The 19,252-nt window shown below is 56.2% G+C and overlaps 1 protein-coding gene across 1 annotated transcript in view; it reads left to right on the top strand.

Annotated features, from left to right (window-relative positions):
- Window positions 1–12,022, top strand: part of NLRP5 (NLR family pyrin domain containing 5) — a gene marked incomplete at its 5' end in the record, with an annotated part of 32,836 nt that extends 20,814 nt beyond the window's left edge. Inside the window, 5 exons of the mRNA XM_062177601.1 lie at window positions 3,640–3,804; window positions 4,073–4,243; window positions 6,863–7,033; window positions 8,865–9,035; window positions 11,890–12,022. Coding sequence (XP_062033585.1) covers window positions 3,640–3,804; window positions 4,073–4,243; window positions 6,863–7,033; window positions 8,865–9,035; window positions 11,890–12,022 — 811 coding nt within the window. The remainder of the gene's footprint in view (window positions 1–3,639; window positions 3,805–4,072; window positions 4,244–6,862; window positions 7,034–8,864; window positions 9,036–11,889) is intronic.
- Window positions 12,023–19,252: the final 7,230 nt, after the last annotated feature.

The raw sequence follows: 19,252 nt of genomic DNA, 5'->3' as shown, positions 1-19,252 counted from the left end.
TCCACTCCGCAACTGGAGAGCTTTGCTTGGCCAGTTACCGGAAGGGGATGGTGAGAAGTGGCAGGGTTCAGACCACAGCACAAAGTCGCAAAAGGGAGGGGCGAGGCGAGCATCATCCAAGCAGCCAATTGGAAAACTCCTACCTCCGGCAGAGAAGAGGGGCCGAGGGCAGGGGCAAGTCCCAGCAGTACTTCCACGTGGAGACACAAGGGGGCAGCAGTCCTGCACCTGTGACCGCGGAGGGGCCTAACCGGGTGTCGCTTTCTTAGTGGTAACTTCTCCAAAGGGAAGAGGGGAGGGAGTAACGGTTAGAGAAACCACTGACAGACGATTAGCTGTACCAATCACAGTGCTCCAGCTTCTCCATACCTACTCGCTTATCCAGCTCCAAAGGTCTGTCTGGAGAGCTGACAGCTGATGGATGAGAAGACCGTCTTGGAAAGGCTAACTCGCGCGTCTGTAGGGGCACCCACGTCGAGGGGGGAAGGCGAGGTTCAGGCTGTGATTGATTTCCCGGAGCCGTGCCGTCCCCGCACCCGCTCGCCACAAAAGGCTCCAGTTACATAACAGGATTTAGCTTCTGAGCCGTGCTGGGCACACAGCTTCCTCCCGGGGAAGGCGGCTGCATGCCTCAAGCCATTCTGATCGATCGCTGCCGTGTCTAGAGGTCTTCTGGAGTAACCTTAGTACTCACATTTTTGTGAATTTTCTGGCTTGCTAAATATTTTCCAGTAACCAAAACCTTCAACTACTCACCTAAATAGAACCTTAAACCCTTTGCGCCACGTGGGCCTCCAGGCTACGTGTGGCTGAATGTAGAGCCAGCAGTAACTTGGGACTGTTGATAGGAATTGAGAGCAACTGCGTAAGTTCCGACTCGCTGCCTGTACCCCACAATAGCCATGTGGCTGGTGGGTACCTTAGTGGACGGCGCAGGTCCAGAACATTGACCACAGAAAGTTGAATTAGAAGCACAGATCCAGGGCCAGCGCTGCAGCTCAATCAGGCTAATCCTCCACCTGTGGCGCCGGCACCCCAGGTTCTAGTCCCGGTCGGGGCGCCGGATTCTGTCCCGGTTGCTCCTCTTCCAGTCCAGCTCTCTGCTGTGGCCTGGGAAGGCAGTGGAGGATGGCCCAGGTCCTTGGGCCCTGCACCCGCATGGGAGACCAGGAGAAGCACCTGGCTCCTGGCTTTGGATCAGCATGGTGCACTGGCCGCAGTGGCCATTGGGGAGTGAACCAATGGAAAAGGAAGACCTTTCTCTCTCTCTCTCTCTCTCTCTCTCACTGTCCACTCTGCCTGTTTAAAAAAAAAAAAAGCACAGGTCCAGTGTGCTCATACCACCTGGGCTGTGTTTTTATTCTGAGTTAGAGAAGTAGAGTAGAAGCTTCAACGGTGCCTACAGTTGCCTCTGAGTAGGGTTGGACTGTTCAGTACCTTAGGGACTTTGGGTCATGAAATAAGTTTCTGTTGTGTTTTTCCCGTTTGAATAGTTTTTATCTTCCTTAAATGCTTAAGACCAACGCCAGAGTCCCAGAGAGCAATGGCTGTGGTTGGAGCTGATGCCTACACCTCATGGCGCTGCAGCCCCTGTGCTAAGCGCTCTAATCCCGCTGGCCCAGTTTTCATGAACAACCTAAGAGGGAGATGATTTCAGCCCATTTTCTGACCACGAAAATGCAGTCCAGAAGAAGGGGTTTCTGCTGTCCGAGGTCACCCTGGACTCGACCCGCATTGTGAGCTGTTCCTGGTGCCCAAGAGCCGAGCCCTGGCCCGGAGGCTCTCCTGGCCACCTCCCGCTCCGGGAGAAAGTGTTTCTCCTGACCGGTCTGGAAGGATGCCACGGCAGCCTGTGTTCCCTAAGCTCTGAAGTCGGGGCAGAAGTTAAAATCCGAGTGCACAGAGAGGGGAGTGCAGCTTGCCTCCTCCGTCTGTCTACCCAGCCTGTGTTTCTAAGGGAAGAAGTCGCCGTATGTTGACTGGATTTTGCCACACCTTGTAGAGGAGGTTATGGTTGGAATTCTCTGGTCCCAGAGCTCTGCATTATGTGGGCTAAAATAAGATCTCAGAGCACAAATTCACAAGGCGCTGCACTGACTGTCCCGCACAGGTGGTGTCTCCCCAGTACTTAACAAGGAGGAGGAGGGGTGGAGGACAGAGAATTGTGGGGAATACGCGCACTAGACAGGGAAGCCAGCCCCCCATGTGTGCACTTAAAAATAAACTCCAGCTGACTGGGCGGAAGCAGGCCTCTGCTGAATGGAAAACCTAAAGACTGAGGCCACACTCTGTGTCTGCCGGACTCCTAGCTTACGGATCCTGAAGTCCAGTCACTGACGTCAGTGCCGCACACATAAGCTCTATCAGGTTTTTGTTTTCTTTAAGATTGATTTTATTTGAAAGTCAGAGGGAGAGACAGAGTTTGCATCCACTGGCTCACTCCCCAAATGGCTGCAATGGTTGGAGCTGGGCTGATCAGGAGCTTTATCCAGGTCTCTCACGTGGGTGCAGGAGCCCAAGCACTTGGGCCATCCTCCACTGCTATCCCAGGCCATAGCAGGGAGCTGGATTGGAAGTGGAGCAGCTGGGACTTGACCGGCGCCCATGAGGGATGCCGGAGCCGCGGGCGTCAGCTCTACCTGCTGGTCCACAGCCACGGCGCCGGCCCCGATCTGTCAGGTGTGCTGTCACAGTCCCCAGAGTAGGGAAGAGCACTCCAAGTCGTGGTCACAGAGACGTCACTCATGTGGCAAACTGTAAGTGGGGGTCTCTTCAGAGATGCACAAACAAGCCTTGAGAAAGGTGGAGTACTTGGTTTGTCAAAGACGTGGCATGTTGTGTCACACCTCTAACTTCTGACACACAGCATCTCTGTATTCAGAGCATGGACCGTGTGTTTTAGGGTGTACAATGTATGACCAAACTTGAATAATTAGCAGATCCATCACTTCAAACATGTATCCTGTCATGGTGAGAATATTCATAAACCCTTTATCTCTTGAAAAACACAAGGGATCTCCAGAAAGTTCATCTAAATATGTATTGTGGAAAAACCATGAATTTCGATTTTTGCACCAAAATACATCATTCCATGCCATTTTCCATGAACTTTTTGCAGTATCGTCATACGATACACTCGTGTTAACATTAACCGTAGTCTACTGTGTTGGTATTAACTGTGTTAACATCCACTGAAGTTTAGCCGTGTAAGCCAGGCACTGAGGGAGACTGGGACCCCTCACTGAGGAATGCACAGAGATTGGTCTTGTCAGGAGTAGAGTGGAGTAGGGGTTACCCTCGGCTTGGCAGGGTCGCGAGAGGAAGGGGCTGGATGGGGAGGGTTTGAAGAATGGGTGCAAAGTCCTAGTAGCAGGAATGAGTCTAGGATCCTAGGAGAATCGCTCAGCTGGGCCTCACATAGGGAGCAGATCCGTGTCTCCTGCTGTGGCTGTTGGACCTCTTCACGCACAGTATTCACAGTATTCGGGGTAGTGAGTGGAAGCAGGGGAGTGGCATTTGCACGGTAAAGGTAGACACTACGAGCATGTGCTTGGACTTTTTTTTTCCTCTTTTTGTAAAGGAGAGAGGCGAGTTCCAGAATGCTGCTCATTGTCTCCCCTCCGGGCTCTCTTCTTACAGACTGGAGAACTGTGGCCTCACAGCTGTCAGCTGCCAGGTGCTGGCCTTGGCCCTCACCGACAACCGCAGCTTGACGCACCTGTGCCTGTCAAACAACAACCCGGAGCACGAAGGGCTGAGTCCGCTGTCCCGCGCCATTCCTGACAGCGGTCTGCAGTGGCTGCTGTGAGTCCCACTGGCCTCCCGGGGCCTTCTCTGCTTCTTAACGGGTCCTGTGGTGCAGCTCCAAGGCACAGAGCAGCAGGGCGGGATTCGGTGTTCACAGTTGTCCCTCGGGGTTTGCAGGGCTTTGGTTCCAGGAATCCCCCGTGGACACCACACTGGGTGGATGCTCCAGGCAAACAACGTGGTGCCTGTGCGCCCTCTCGTCCACCTGCTGTCATCTCGCCGAAGAGCAGACGTGACCCTGTCTGTCCCTGTGTGCTTCCCGCAGACTTGACCAGTGCAACCTGGATGTAGCTGGCTGTGGCTACCTTGCCTTTGCGCTGAAGGACAATAGAAGGCTGACGCACCTGAGCCTCAACAGGAACCCCTTGGGGGACAGTGGGGTGAAGCTTCTGTATGAGGTCATGAGGGAACCGTCTTGTCACCTGCAGGACTTGGAGTAAGTCGCCTGTGGGCATTGGGGGTCAGCTCTGCCATGCTGGGACCTGAGGCTCCTTAGAAGGTCAAGAGGGGTGAGCAAGGGAGACAGGAACTAAAAACTGGGCCCTGGGGTCAACTGATGCTCACCTCTCCATGGGCACTCCAGGTGTGTTGATGTGTCGATGCCTCAACAGATGTCGGAGAGAAATTAATCCCAAAAGAAACCCCACGGGAGAAAGTTCTGTGCCCCCCCCCCCCGCCCCGTCCCTAAAATCTGTGGGCACCTCAGGTTATCTTCCTCCATAGATGGGGAGGAGGTGCACGTCTATCTCTCGATCTCTTTCATTCTGGCCCCCGAGTTTCTTCACCCTCTGTTGGAATGTTTTTATTCTATAGAAGTAGCTCATCACCAAATAGCCTGCAAAAAGTTAAAAAGATCTGAGCGAGCCACCCACCTTCAGTCTTGCAAGCAGAAAGTCATAGCTGTTGGCAGTTAGGTGAATGCCTCCTAGGATTCTTGTTCCCTGGCGTGTAAATACATCTAATGTTTTACGAGGAAGGGTGGCAGACAGTCAACACTTAATGTGTTCTTAACAGAGAGCAGGCACAGGGCTCTGTGTGTTCTGAATACCTGACTTCCTGCAGGCCCCCGTTTCCAGATCTCCAGCAGGGAACTAAACCCCCAAGGAGGAATCCAGACGTTGGTGTGGATGCCTTTGAAGCACAGATCATAACAAATGCAGCGTGGTATTCATTTGATACTGCATTATAACCAAAAGTCTCTCAAACTAGACACTTACATCCAGTGTTTTGGTTAGAAGAGCCTTACAAATCCTCGCATACTTGATAGTACTTTCAGTGACAAAGATATAATCAATGGACCAAAAAAATAGAACCATGTTGCAATCTCTCCCATTGATAAAAGAATTGGAACATAAAGTGTAGTCCACAAACCTCTGGGTATTAATTCTCTGCCTGCTTTAATTGGGCTGGAATTTGAAACTTGAGCATGGTATAGAAACTTAATCTTAGTTGGAGATATCCTCTATGGGATTGCATTGAAGGGCTGGGAGGTCGTCTGGCCCTTGCCATCATTCATGCATGCTGGAATCGGACTCGGCTGTCCCCACTTGACCGTGAGTCCTAAGCCCTCACTACCTAGTTCCTCCTCGTTCATAACCAACGTTGCCTCTGAGGAAGAACTCTGCATCCCAGTGGGCTCATCCTGCTCTTGGCTTACTAAGCTGGAGATACAGGCCGAGTATCCCCTACCTAAAATGCGTGAGACCACAAGCGTTCTGGATTTGTAATATTTGCCCTCACATCCTAAGATACCTTAAGGATTGGGTCCCAGTCTAAACAGAAGATCTGTCTTTCATACACACTTTATACACAGAAGCTGTAATGCAGCATCCTGGTGTACCTCTGGTTAGCTTGCCAACTGTCTGATATTGTAGAATTTTCTGCCTGTGGCATTGTTGGCACTCAGTTTCAGATTTTGGGTTTTCACATTACAGGTTTTTTAAAAAGATTTACTCATTTGAAAGTCTGAGTTACACAGAGAGAAGGAGAGGCAGAGAGAGTGTCTTCCATCCGCTGGTTCACTCCCCAATTGGCTGCAATGGCCGGAGCTGCGCTGATCCAAAGCCAGGAGCTTCCTCCAGGTCTCCCACATGGGCGCAGGGGTCCAAGCACTCGGGCCATCTTCTACCGCTTTCCCTGACCACATTGGAGAGCTGGATCAGAAGTAGAGCAGCTGGGACTCGAACTGGTGCCCATATGGGGTGCCAGCACTACAGGTGATGGCTTTACCCACTACACCACAGCGCTGACCCCACACATTACAGACATTGAACACGCATGGGATCCCAAGACTTCCTGTCGTTTCTACTCAATAAACCAGCAATGACACCGGGGTCTTCTCTGCCTCGTGTTTTCCCCCTGTCTGGGGTAGAACAGGACCCTTCCTCCCGGGGCACTCTATCAGCACGTCGGTGACTGTCACTTCTCTTTCCTCCTCATGACTCCACACCTCGCCCTCATCCAGCTCTTCCATTTCTCTCCCCCTCCCCCATAGAGAATCCTGATCCCACCTTGCTACCCCCAGGTAGGAAGTAAAGATGCCGGTTTCCTTTTCTGATACCTCAAGTTCTGCTCAAAACTTCCCAATCCCCTAGGCTATCCTCTCTCTCCTAGGTTTGTTTTTAAGATTGATTTACTCATTTGAAAGGTAGATGGGTCTCTCATTCGCTGGTGCACTCCTCAAATGGCCACAACAACCAGATCTTGGCCAGGCCCAAGTCCGGAGCCAGGAACTCTACCCTGCTCTCCCACATGGGTTGGTGGGGGCCCAAGTACTGGAGCCAGCATCAGCTGCCTTCCCAGGTGCAGTAGCAGGAGGCTGGATCAGAGAGGAGCCACTGGGCATCGAATGGGCACCCAGCCATGGGGTACCAGCGTCCCAAACCACAGCTTAACCCACTGCGGCACACTGCTGCTCCTCACCCTGAAGTTAAGGGAGATGGCACCACCTAGGCTGTCCCCCGTTGCAAAGGAAGAGAGGAAACCCCTATGAATGGGTCCTAACTTTGATTATCCCCCCCGTTGCACTTTGCCGAGCTCCCCTGGTCTCCCGCAGGGTGGCAGACTGTCGCCTCACGGCCGCCTGCTGTGGAAGCCTGTCCCATGTGATTGTGAGAAGCAAACACCTGAAGAGCTTGGATCTCGCCGGCAACGCCCTGGGGGACACTGGGATGGCAGCACTGTGCGAGGGACTGAAGCAGAGGACCAGCGTTCTAGAGAGACTCGGGTAAGCTCCCGGGGCTCGGAGGAAGGGCGCGGTGGGGAACCCAGGCGTCGGGGTGCCTGGCCAGTGACGACGACCAGACCTCACAGCCCTGTATCCAGGATTGGACCACAGGGCCAGCTCAGCTCCTGTGCATGAGATGAGTGGACAACAAGAGCTTGAGGCTGAGGAGCAGAGGTAGGAAGGCCTCGGGTACCCACTGGACAACCCCCGGTGCTAAATGGGGAAGTGTTCCAGATGGAGGTGGCAGTGTCCCAGCGCTGTGAGCTGCCCTAGGGTGTGGCTGCAACCGCTTGTTGGGCACCACGCGTGCCTCATTCGTAACCCCTGTCGCCCCGGCCGGGATGGCGTTCCTGTCTTGTTGGGCTCGGGGCTTATTCCAATGACGCACTGCCTTCTCTAAGGACATGCTGTTCTCAGGACTCGCTTGGCTTCTCCTGTCTTTGTGGCTTTTCTCTGAGGTTATGTCTTGCCTTCCGTTCCTCCTCGTCTCTCCTGGATTTTGTGTTCTGTTTGATCCAGTGCTATCTAGACGTCTCCCCCTGGCCTGTGCTACAAAACACCGCGTGCTTCCAGCACGTGTCCCTGGGGAGCTGAGAGCTGCAGGTGCTGGAAAGGGCAGCTGGGTGCCGTGTGCCCTCAGTGGACATCGATGTGAATTTGTCTTCCCTGTAGGACTTTCTAAGTTGTCCCCATCCCAGGCACAATGATCTCAAACTCTGTTCTACAGAAACTGTTGAGCCTACTTTGTTCTTGGTCCTTGACGAATGCCACCCCCTTCAAACATGTAGAAAACCACTTTGTTAGGGAAGCCCTAAACTCTGCCCAGACACCAAATACCACCTGCTCCCACAAGCCGCCCCTTCAGTAGCAATGGGGAAGCCCCCCAACAGCCGTGGGTTCCCCAGATCAGTCTGTGTGGGGACCCACAACCAAGTGTGCAGCACCTTGTGCCACCATCAATTCACCACCCCTAGCCCCTGTCCTCATCCTCTCTACTGGGAATTCCTGTCTTGATAAATACTCAGATATAATTTTAGAAGCAAAACTAAAAAAGCAAGCTTTAATTTAATCTGATTCCCCACCCTCATCTAGCTATAGTTGGCTAGCAGCCTTCCACAAACTCCTTACTGTATCACAAGGACTCCAGGGGCCAGTGTTATGGAACAGCAGGTTAGACTGCCACCTGCAAATCTAGCACTTACTACGGGTGCCTATTCCAGTCCTGGCTGCTCCACTTCCCATCCAGCTCCCTGCCCATGCACCTGGGAAAGCAGCAGAGGATGGCTCAAGTGCTTGGGCCCCTGCACCCACGTGGGAGACCCGGATGAAGCTCCTGGGTCCAGGCTGGTCCAGCTCTTTCGGTTGTTGCCGTTTGGGGAGTGAACCAACTGATGGAGAATCAATCTCTATTTTGTGGTGTGTGCAACTCTGCCTTTCAAATCAATCAAAAAAAAAAAAACCCACAACACAGAATCTGAAATAAGAATTCAGACCCACTCATCCACTACCCAGTTTGCACAGTCTTTAGTACTTCGCTGTACCCGTCAACTGTCTGTCCTAGCAAGTCAACGATTTTGATGTTCTGGCCCTGAGTATCCCAGTACGCGTCTCCATGCAATACCGTTACCATACCGGACGTTGGTCTTTCGCTTCCCACTGCTCCTACAGATAAACTCTTATTAAAGTAAAACTGGAGCAGCAGCAGCCCCGGGAGGCACTCGGGTCCCTCCCAGGATGGAGCAGAAGCCTCGGGTGGGGGTGAACCCCCACTGGCATTCTCCTGGGGCCAGGGGAGGACCCAGTGCTAACCTTTGCTGTTTCTTGGGTGCAGGTTGGAGGCCTGTGGGTTAACTTCTGATTGCTGTGGGGCACTGTTGCTGGCCCTGGCCCACAACCAGCACCTGACCAGTCTCAACCTGGTGCGGAATAACTTCAGCCCCAACATAGTGAGGAAGCTGTGCTCGGCCTTCGCACGCCCCACGTCGAATCTGCGGATAATCGGGTGAGTGGGAACTGTTCTCAGACAGACCTGCTCCTCGTACAGGCAGCCCCCCTGGCGGAGTGCAGACTGGCTCGGCAAGCAAAGCTCTATAGCAGGGACGTGAGAGGTGTAGCCAAGGCGCCCAGTGGGGGTTAGGGCTGGTGCAGAGATGAACGTGCAACTATTTATGCTTGAAAACAAACAAAACTGTTGTGCCACCTACGCTTTCACTCCTTGGAAGCAAGACCTCGGAGAAACTTACACATCCACGCGCAACAGCGTCGTTTGTAGTGATGGCCAAAAGGTGGAGGCGGCCCAGGGGTCCAGACGGGTGAATGGAGACTCGGGTGTGGCACAGAGAGGAGGGGGATTCTGACCCAGACGTGGACATGCACGAAACTGGAGTCACTCAGATCAGTGACCTCAGCAGGTCCCTCGGGCAATCGCTGTCAGACAGAGCCGATGAGGGTGGTGGGGCTGGGAACTGTCGTGTACCGGGCACACAGTGCGCTCTGCAACACAGAGTTCCGCACACGGCGCTGCCAACGGCCGCCCAGACAATAGGAAGGCGTTTAATTAATGCCACTTAACTGTACGCTTACAAGTCCATGTTCTCTGGCTCGCTCGCTCTCTTGCATGCATGCTCTCTGACTCGCTCACTCTGTCCCACCTCCCTGCCTCTTAAGTGGTAAAAGATTGTCACAGGGTGAGCTCCTGGAGCCGAGCTACTGGTTAGGACGGCTGCCTCCCATGGCACAGCGCCTGTGTCCGAGTCCCTGCTCTGGCTCCTGAGCCCCAGCTTCTGTGCCCCCTGAGAGATGGCAGTGACGACTCGATGCTCCGGCCCCAGCTGCTCGTGTGGGAGACCGGTGTTGGTTTCTCCCAGCTCCTTGGCCCAAGCCACTGTGGGCTTTGGGAAAGGAACCAGGCTGGGGGGTTTCTTCTCTCCCCATAGCTGTATTTCCTATAGCTTACCATAACTGAAAACTAAGCTGGGATTACCACAGGGGGTAAGGGTGATGGTGTGTGAGCTTGATTTCGGTTTATGGGGTCGGAAGTTTCCACCAAGGAACTGCTATTTGGCCTGGGTCCCCCAGAGCAAAGGTGGCTCCGTGCGAATCCGCGGCAGGAGCTTTCCTGAGTGAACTTGGGATCAGAGGCTCCCAGAGCAGCAGGCCTGGAGCTCACGGGAGAAGGACGCGCTGGCGAGAGGTGAGCTTGACAAGGCAGAGGACCGACCCACGGCCCCAGGAGCGTTTTGTCGTCCCTGTTATTACAACATTTAAAACCAGAGAATTCTCAATCTGTCCTCGTCTTTTTGGTGATAACATGGGGGCATATTGTGAGACTGATCTGACCCACGGCAGAGCCAGGACAGTGCCTGCACAACGTGGCCAAGGGGCTTCACTGGAAGATGAGACGGGAACAGGATGGTAACCTCCTCGCCTGCCGAGGGGCGAGTGGCTGAAAACCGAGCCTTGCAGGGCTGCCTGCGCACGGTGGGGCGGGGCCTGGACCAGAGACGCTCGGCGTCATTGGGACTGTCAGCGAGGGCTTCCTTCACAGGCACGTGGCTCATGGATGCCTGATGGTGCAAGCGCACTCACCATTTAGCTCCTCAGAGCCAGACGGTGTGGAGGCCGAGGGCGCCCCTGAGCTAGGTGAAGGCGTCGCTGGCAGGAGCAAGCCTCTGGTTGAGTGGCCGTCCTCTGCAGTGGTCCCAGCCAGCGGCAGCCAGATTTCAGTGGGATTCGAGCCCTGGTACAGGCATGCATCCAGCAAGGGCCCTGGAGCAGCTATCACGGGGGTGGTGGGACCGTGAGGAGGAGGAGAGTGGGAGATGTGGACCACAGGATCTGCAGATCGCGCTGCGGGAACGGCTCCCATGAGCACTTGCGCAATGGCCAGGAAGGGCAGGACGCTGGGTGCAGAGCAGAAGTGTCACACCTGCCTCTTCTTGGTCCATTTCCCCATCTGTGAAATGGGGATGCCTTTGTTCTTGTATTTAAACACTTGTTTCCCTCCCCCCACACACACCTCCTCCCCTCCCCCTTCTGTCTCTCTCTCCCACCTCCGCCCCTCCCCCTTCTGTCTCTCTCTCTCTCCCGCCTCCCCCCTTCTGTCTGTCTCTCTCTCCCGCCTCCCCCCTTCTGTCTGTCTCTCTCTCCCGCCTCCCCCCTTCTGTCTGTCTCTCTCTCCCGCCTCCCCCCTTCTGTCTGTCTCTCTCTCCCGCCTTCCCCCTTCTGTCTCTCTCTCTCTCCCGCCTCCCCCCTTCTGTCTCTCTCCCTCTCCCGCCTCCCCCCTTCTGTCTCTCTCCCTCTCCCGCCTCCCCCCGTCTGTCTCTCCCTCTCCCACCTCCCCCCGTCTGTCTCTCCCTCTCCCGCCTCCCCCCCGTCTGTCTCTCCCTCTCCCGCCTCCCCCCCGTCTGTCTCTCCCTCTCCCGCCTCCCCCCGTCTGTCTCTCCCTCTCCCTCTCCCTCCCACCTCCCCCCGTCTGTCTCTCCCTCTCCCTCCCACCTCCCCCCGTCTGTCTCTCCCTCTCCCTCTCCCTCCCACCTCCCCCCGTCTGTCTCTCCCTCTCCCTCCCACCTCCCCCCGTCTGTCTCTCCCTCTCCCTCTCCCTCCCACCTCCCCCCCCCGTCTGTCTCTCCCTCTCCCTCCCACCTCCCCCCCCCATCTGTCTCTCTCTCCCTCCCACCTCCACCCCCCGTCTGTCTCTCTCTCCCTCCCACCTCCCCCCCGTCTGTCTGTCTCTCTCTCCCACCTCCCCCCCCCCCCGTCTCTCTCTCCCTCCCACCTCCCCCCCACCCCGTCTGTCTCTCCCACCTCCCCCCCCCCCCACCGGACATCTGCACCATGCCCGCCCTCCTCCGCAGGCTGTGGAAAGAGCAGTACCCCGCGCAGACACAACAGCTGCTGGAGGAGCTGCAGCGGCTCAAGCCCGGGCTCGTGGTTGACGGCGACTGGTATTCCCACGTGCAAGACGACCGGTACTGGTGGAAAGACTGAAGACGGCCCCTCCCCATACTCACACCCGCCCTGACGGGGCCACTGAAGCCCGGGTCCTCGGCGGGCTGTGCCGGGAGGCCCTTCCTGAGGAGGGAGAGTGAGTGGGGCTCGGGGAGCCCCCGACGGCAGTAGTTCTGTGTTGCGTGGGACCCGGCTGCTGCATTTGGAGGTTGCCTCTACCGTCTGTCTTGGAGCGCAGAGCGAATCGGAATAAACACTTGAGCATTGGAAAGCGTACCCAGTGTTCTTGTCCAGTGGCCGTGAGTCCAGGGCGGGGCTTGGAGGCTTTGGGTTCTCAGAAATCCCCCCAAGTGTGGGTAACAACCGCTGGCCTTGAAGCACCTTTCTGAACAGCATAGCCGGGCGTGACGGCCGCTCCACGGGAAGCCGAGCTCCTTCCACAGAGCTGGCTCGGCAGGTCTCCTGATCTCTGTAGGCAGGGGTGGGGGGGCTGGGGCTCAGGGACTGCTGTTCAAGCTGGGTTGACAAGCAGCTGTCCCCCGGGGTGCGTGGTCATCTTGGGGACCCCCTGTTTGAGGCCTATCTGGGTAGTGGTGTGTCGCCATGGCTACAGAAGCCCGAGCCTTCACTAAGAGGGAAAGTCTTGGGCTCTCACTAGGAGATACTGTGGAACCATAGCTGTGCCCACTGCAGGGAACAAGTGTGGTGTCAGCAGGAGTACGGCAGCTACCTTGGACAACGGAGACTGGGAATGCTACTTTGTTGGTTCTGCAATGCTTCCAGTTTTCCAAGTCTGGTTTGGGGTATAATTTTCATACAGCAAAAATGCCCCCACTGCCCCATACTTTAAAGGTTCTTAGGCCGGCGCTGTGGCTCAACAGGCTAATCCTCTGCCTTGCGGCGCCGGCACACCGGGTTCTAGTCCCGGTCAGGGCACCGATCCTGTCCCGGTTGCTCCTCTTCCAGGCCAGCTCTCTGCTGTAGCCAGGGAGTGCAGTGGAGGGTGGCCCAAGTGCTGGGGCTCTGCACCCCATGGGAGACCAGGATAAGCACCTGGCTCCTGCCATCGGAACAGCGCGGTGCGCCGGCCGCAGCGCGCTACCGCGGCGGCCATTGGAGGGTGAACCAATGGCAAAAGGAAGACCTTTCTCTCTGTCTCTCTCTCACTGTCCACTCTGCCTGTCAAAAATTAAAAAAAAAAAAAGTTCTTAGAACTCTCTGAACGCAAAGCAGCTTCAAAAAGCTCATGGGAGGCATATTATGAAAAGACTATATGTGGCTTTCAAACTTTTTCACACCAATGTTTGTTTTAATTCCAGTTTCCCATGAAATTTGAAGTGCTCGCATACAATTCTGGGTTTTGACGCCCAGCGGACAGCCGCAGCAAACACGTGGAACAGCTTGTCTTCCCCCCGGGCTCCCTCAGTCCTGTTTCTGTCGGCTCCTCCCCTACTCGTATACTCTTCTAGATATTTCAGCTGAGCCCTACACCAAGGAGGACCCCTCCACCCAGCCCTCCCTGGTGTCCACAGGGCAAGAGGCATTCTGCCGACAGTCCTGTGAGACGGTTGCCATGAGAGGTTCCGTGTGGTGTGCTGTGTGATGGTTTCTGTGGGGCGGTTTCCATGGGTAACAGCACTGAACCACTCCCACAGGACACGGTGGCACTGTTGGAAAGGCGCAAACCACCCTGTGATTCTGCAACTCTGCCCACGGCCGTGGAAGTGCTTCTGTGATGTGTTCTCGCGCCGTCACAAGCCGTGGGCGAGAACTCGGCGGCTCATTGCCATCTGAGCCTAGACCCTCCATGGCTGCTGTAAAAGTGGCCTCCTGGGGTTTCCACTCATGCGTGTGCACATAGCGCTAACCTCCTGGAGGCCAGCTGCTCCACCCCAGATGTATCCAAGTCGGGGATTTTTCCAGGGCCCCGGTAGCACCTCGAGGCCCCAGGCACCTCGAGCCACGTGCTACTAGTTCCTGCCTGCTATGGGATTCCCTGCAGAGCAACACAACCTCTCAGACGGGAGTAGGGGCCGGTGTTGTGGCACAATGGGTGAAACCACCACTGACAACATCAGCATCCCGTATGGCAGCTGGTTCTGGTCCCGGCTGCTCCATTTCCATCCAGCTCCCTGCTAATGCGCCTGGGAAAGCAGCCGCAGGTGTCTCAAGTACTTGGCCCCTGCAGCCACATGGGAGATGCAGGTGGAGCTCCTGGTTTCTGCCTGGCCCAGCCATGACTGCTGCGTCCATCTGGGGAGTGAACCAGCAGATGGAAGGATGCAAGGGCTTTGTTGCTCTCTCAAATAAAATAGAAATCCTTAAAGAGAAAGGAGTCACATCGTGACACGCAGGGTTGGAGATGTCCACATCCCAGCTGCTTTCTCGCCTTTGTGGAGTAGTAGGGGGCGTGGAGTCTGGCGAGGGGGCCTGGAAGTTTAGGCAGCCTGACCGCAGGCCAGCAGGAGCCGGGGAGCCTCCACCCGCTGCGGGAACAGGGTCCCCTCCCCTGGTAGCCGGAACCCAGCTCCCGAGGGGTTATCTGGGGATCCCGGGGAACACCCAAAGCACTGCTGGGACTTCAGCAGCTGGGTCCGTGTGTCCCAGTCATTCACCCTCTGTGTCCCTGCTTGTCTTCCACAGGTGGCCGTGGGGAGGAGAGCAGCAGGAGGACCTGGGTCCCTGTCCTGGGGGTGAGCGCTGGGGAGTGCAGCCTCGCTGGCCTGGGCTGGGGTGCTGCCTCTGCACCCGGCCCTTGTGATAATCCCCCCTCAGACTCTATCCTCATCCCCTCCAGAGGACCCGGGATTCACCTGTGAATTCGCTATGCCGCTGCGAGCTGTGTCTAATGGAAGCCCCGACCTGGGGCCACAAGGGGGTGAGCGTGCGGGCAGGCAAGTCCAGGCTCGGCGAATTCAGCAGGTGGTGACAGAGCCTACATCTTCGGAGGAGGGCGGAGCAGGAGGAAGGCGCTTCCTCCCAGGCCCTCTGGAGGTTTCCTGTGGTCAGTGCCTCCAGGTCTGGCGCTGACCAGGTCTGGGCTGCGGGCTGTCCTGTGCGCCACCAGGCATCCCTGGCTTCTCCCCACAGATGGCAACACCACCTGTGCTCCCCTGCACTGGCTCCGGACCCCAGGGGACATTGCCTGGGCTCACAATCCCCCCCCCACCCCTGGTGCACAGTGAACAGGGTCCTCCATCTGAAGCGCTCCTGGAGGCTTTCCCCGTCACCCCGCAGCCGGCGTCAGAGCCAGGCACGGGAGGCACTTGCCGCCTTGCCTCCGTCATGGGTCCAGCAGGTGGCCAGCACTGCACGCCTAGTCATGGCCGAATGGCGTCGTCACCTGGCCCGCCACGTTTGGGCATCTGGGTTGTGTGAATAATGGTGTCTGCTTCATCTCCAGGCCTGGCCATACTGCAGGTCCAGCTCCTGGTCCAATCAGCTGTGACCGAGGCTGCCACACAGAGCCCGCCCCCTGTCTGTCTTGAAGTCCTTAACTCCTGAACGAAGTGCTCCGCATTTTCATTCTGTATCTGGCCCCGTACGATGTGGCAGTTGTAGTGGGGGAGGGGCCGCCAGGGACCCCCTCCCTGAGGGACCCAGGGCCATTATCCTCCCCAGCTCACTCTGACAAGGAAACGGTCTCCTGATGTTCACTCTACAAGAATGTAACACTGGTAAGTCGCTGTTACTAAATGTATTTCTGGACCTTCTCCCCACCCTCCCCAGCTCCCGATCTCGGTCCCGGATGATCTGGGACAGCAGATGAAGAAGGTTTGTGGACACGGGCATCTCCAGGCCACGAGAGTTGAGGAAGAGCCGAGCCCAATTTAGCTTCCACCAAGGAGTTTAAGACTTCTACAGTCTCACTCTGTGTGCTTCAGCTGGACTTTTTTTTAAGAGAAGGCTTAGTTTCACAGCTAAATCGAGCAGAAAATACAGAGCCCACAAAACCCCTCCTACAGGTGGACACATTCCTCCACTCAGCTCTGGAGAAGCAGGTGGGAAGTCAGAGGCACAGGTGAGGAGGGGAGACACAGAGCTTCCTGGGAGGGGGGGGAAGGAGTGCAGGGCTGAACCAGAGGATGGGGATGCGATCTCTCTCTCTCTCTCTCTCTCTCTCTCTCTCTCTCTCTCTCTCTCTCTCTCTCCCTCTCTCTCCCCCCCCCTTCTCCCTTTCTCAAATTCCAAAATTTTTATATGTTTTAAAAAGTACTTACTTGAAAGAGTTAGAGGGAAAAGAAAAGACAGATCTTCTATGTGCTGGTTCCTGCCCCAAATGGCTGCAAAAGGCAGGGCTGTGCTGTGCCCGAGCCAGGAGCTTCTTCCAGGTTCCCACGTGGGTGCAGGGGCCCAGGAACTTGGGCCATCCTCTGCTGCTTTCCCAGGCACATTAGCAGGGAGCTGGATGGGAAGTGGAGCAGCCAGGACTCAAACCAACCCCCATATCGTATGCCGGCACTGCAGGCCATGGCTTAACCTGTTGTGTCACTTCACCGGCCCCAAAATAATTTTAAAAAATAAGATACACACAGGTCTGCCTGGAAGGATCATATATATAAGTTTGTACGTTTAGATGTGTGGTCACTGATACACTATCAGTTACGTAGCTATGTGGTACATGGATCGGTGACGTAGATGACGGATACAAACATGCAGGATGGGGGCCGGCGCTGTGGCGTAGTAGTAAAGCCGCCATCTGCAGTGCTGGCATCCCATTTGGGCGCCAGTTTGAGTCCCAGCAGCTCCACTTCCAATCCAGCTCTCTGTTATGGTCTGGAAAAGCAGTGGAAGATGGCCCAAGTGCTTGGGCCCCTGCACCTGCGTGGGAGACCCGGAGGAAGCTCCTGGCTTGGGATCAGTGCAGCTCTAGCTGTTGCGGCCATCTGGGGAGTGAGCCTTTGGATGGAAGACCTCTGTCTCTCCCCCCTGCCCCACCTCTCTAACTCTTTCAAATCAATAAAAGAAATATGCAGGATGAAGATAGATGATTGACACACAGATGATAGGGGAGACAGGAATGGAGACATGAGTGAGTGAGTGATATGCAGGTGGCCAAGTAGCACATGGGGTGTATGCCGGACAATTTAAAAACTTCACTTTGTACTCGCTGCATACCTCAAAGACTCGTGTTGGGAGAGAAATGGAGAATCCGAGAGTTGGTTTGAAAGAAAGGTCTGGTAAGTAAGTTTTTCCTCCCAGTATCCATTGCTTGAAAGTGATAAAAGTAGGGATACCTGACCGGATCCCTCTTGCAGTCCTCAGTGGCCCGGGTGGCATCGCCCACGGCAGCGGGGTTCTTGCTTCTCCAGCTTCACAAGAAGAGGGGGCAGTGCAGGTACAGACGTTAGATTCAGACTGCTACGCTCTGCAGCTTGGCAGAGAACCCAGGAAAGACGTAACGCCGCTGCCTCCAGCCCTTTTCCCTTGTAAACTGGGGGTGATGCCGTCCTCACAAGGTGACAGCCTATGACCCAAACCGAACACCATCGTGGGGCGCGGGCTCTGTCCGCGGTGCTGAAGGAGCCGACCGAGAGGCCATGCAAAGTGGGGAGATTCACAGGAGTGTGTCCATCCAGGCAGGGGAGAAGTGAACTCCACGGAGCCAGAGACAATCCTCTGCTCCCTTGAAGCCTGAGACCAGCAGACGGGGAAGGAGGGGTGTATGTACACCACACTCACAACACACACAGACCAACAAGTGCCTACAAACATGCATCCGCTAAAGGATACACACAGTGACAGACACATGACACACGTGAGTACATACGACATACCAAGACAGACACAACCCATACAATTCAGATATACAGACATGCACACACACGCACTCATCCACATGTACTCATGTGCACATGCATGTTCACAGCCACACACACACACACACTGTCTGTACCTCTCCAACAGCGAGCAGCCTGGAGCACACCAGCCCCCAGGCACTCTGAGTGGACAGCATCGTCATGACCGAGGAAGCCCGGTCACTGCCTGCTCCGCCTCTCCCACCCCAGGACTTCCTCCTGGAACCTGTGCGTGTCCCTCGGTCCTCCGCTGTGTGGCTCTCCTCCCACCAGCTTCCCAGCCCCGTGCCGCAGGAGCTCCAGGAGGACAGGGCCGGTGCGTGGAGGCCACTGCCGTGTGCTCCGTGCCCGGCAGGCGCTCAGCAGACAGACGGGAAGGTGGAGTCGAGCCAGTGAGGGAGGCGTGGGTTGCAGATTTTCAGATGGAGGCTCAATGCCTTACAAATCAGCCTCGCAGGCAGACTGCTCCACCCCTGTGCCATCTCCACCCTGGGCACAAGAGGAGTGGCCCCGACCGTACAGGGTCTCTGCAGGGGGACAACTGAGTAATGGACACGATGCCCCCCCCGACACACTGCAGGATGGGAAAGGCAGCCCCTCGTGCGTCAGGAGAGCAGCTACGGAACAGACTCGTGAGGACTTGGACAAGAGCCCTTCTCTTCACCTGACACCGGGCAGGCACGAAGCTGGAGCTCGCACACACCTGCTGGCTGAGTGTGGCGTGCACGAACAAACTGGTGAGTGAGCCAGGACACGAAAGCAAAGGCTGGCCTTTTCCCGTGCACGAACGCTTGCCCAAGCACTTTATTTTCTGTTGTGAAGTGACCGGGGCCCGGAGGAGGCAAAGGGGGCAGCTCTGTGACCGGGGGCACCCTCAAGGGACAGGCAAGCTCAGAACCGAGGGTCGGCAAGGGTGGCCTGCATGCCCAGGGTCGACCAGCCCACACCTTTCCCAGGACGCCACCTCCTGGGCAAGCGGGGGGAGGGGGCTGACCTCAGAGTGTGCACTGTAGTGTCCCCACCCCCGCCTCCTTCTGGTCTGAGCTGGCCCAGTGATGGGGCCACCTCCCTCCCTCCCCCAGCCTGGGAAAGCACCCAAGGCCGGCACCTAAGGTTGGCACTGGACAAAAGGGACCCCCGGACACCAGCAGGGTCTCCTGAAGTCTTTGCTCACCTGTGCCCACTCTAACATAGCCCCCACCCCTCTGGAAAGAGACGCAAAAGCTCTATCAATAAACTGAACTGCAGCACCGAGCTCAGCGAAGCCGCGGCCACCCTCCGACCTACATACCCGTCACGAGCTCCAAGAAGCCCTCCCTGCCCACTCATGTCCACGCCTCCGAGCCCCACATGAGGCTCCCATCCCCGCTGGATGCCCCTGTGGCCCCCAAGCTCCCCTCTGACGAGAAACCCTTCTCTCCTCAGAAGAGGCGCCTCCCGGGGCTGCCGCGTCCTTGTGTGCTCTGGCTCC

This window comes from Lepus europaeus, chromosome 19 (genome assembly GCF_033115175.1).
Source record: "Lepus europaeus isolate LE1 chromosome 19, mLepTim1.pri, whole genome shotgun sequence".
NCBI classification, from domain to species: Eukaryota; Metazoa; Chordata; class Mammalia; order Lagomorpha; family Leporidae; genus Lepus; species Lepus europaeus.
Note: the sequence above shows the minus strand (reverse complement) of the source record. Positions and strands in the feature narration are given on the sequence as shown.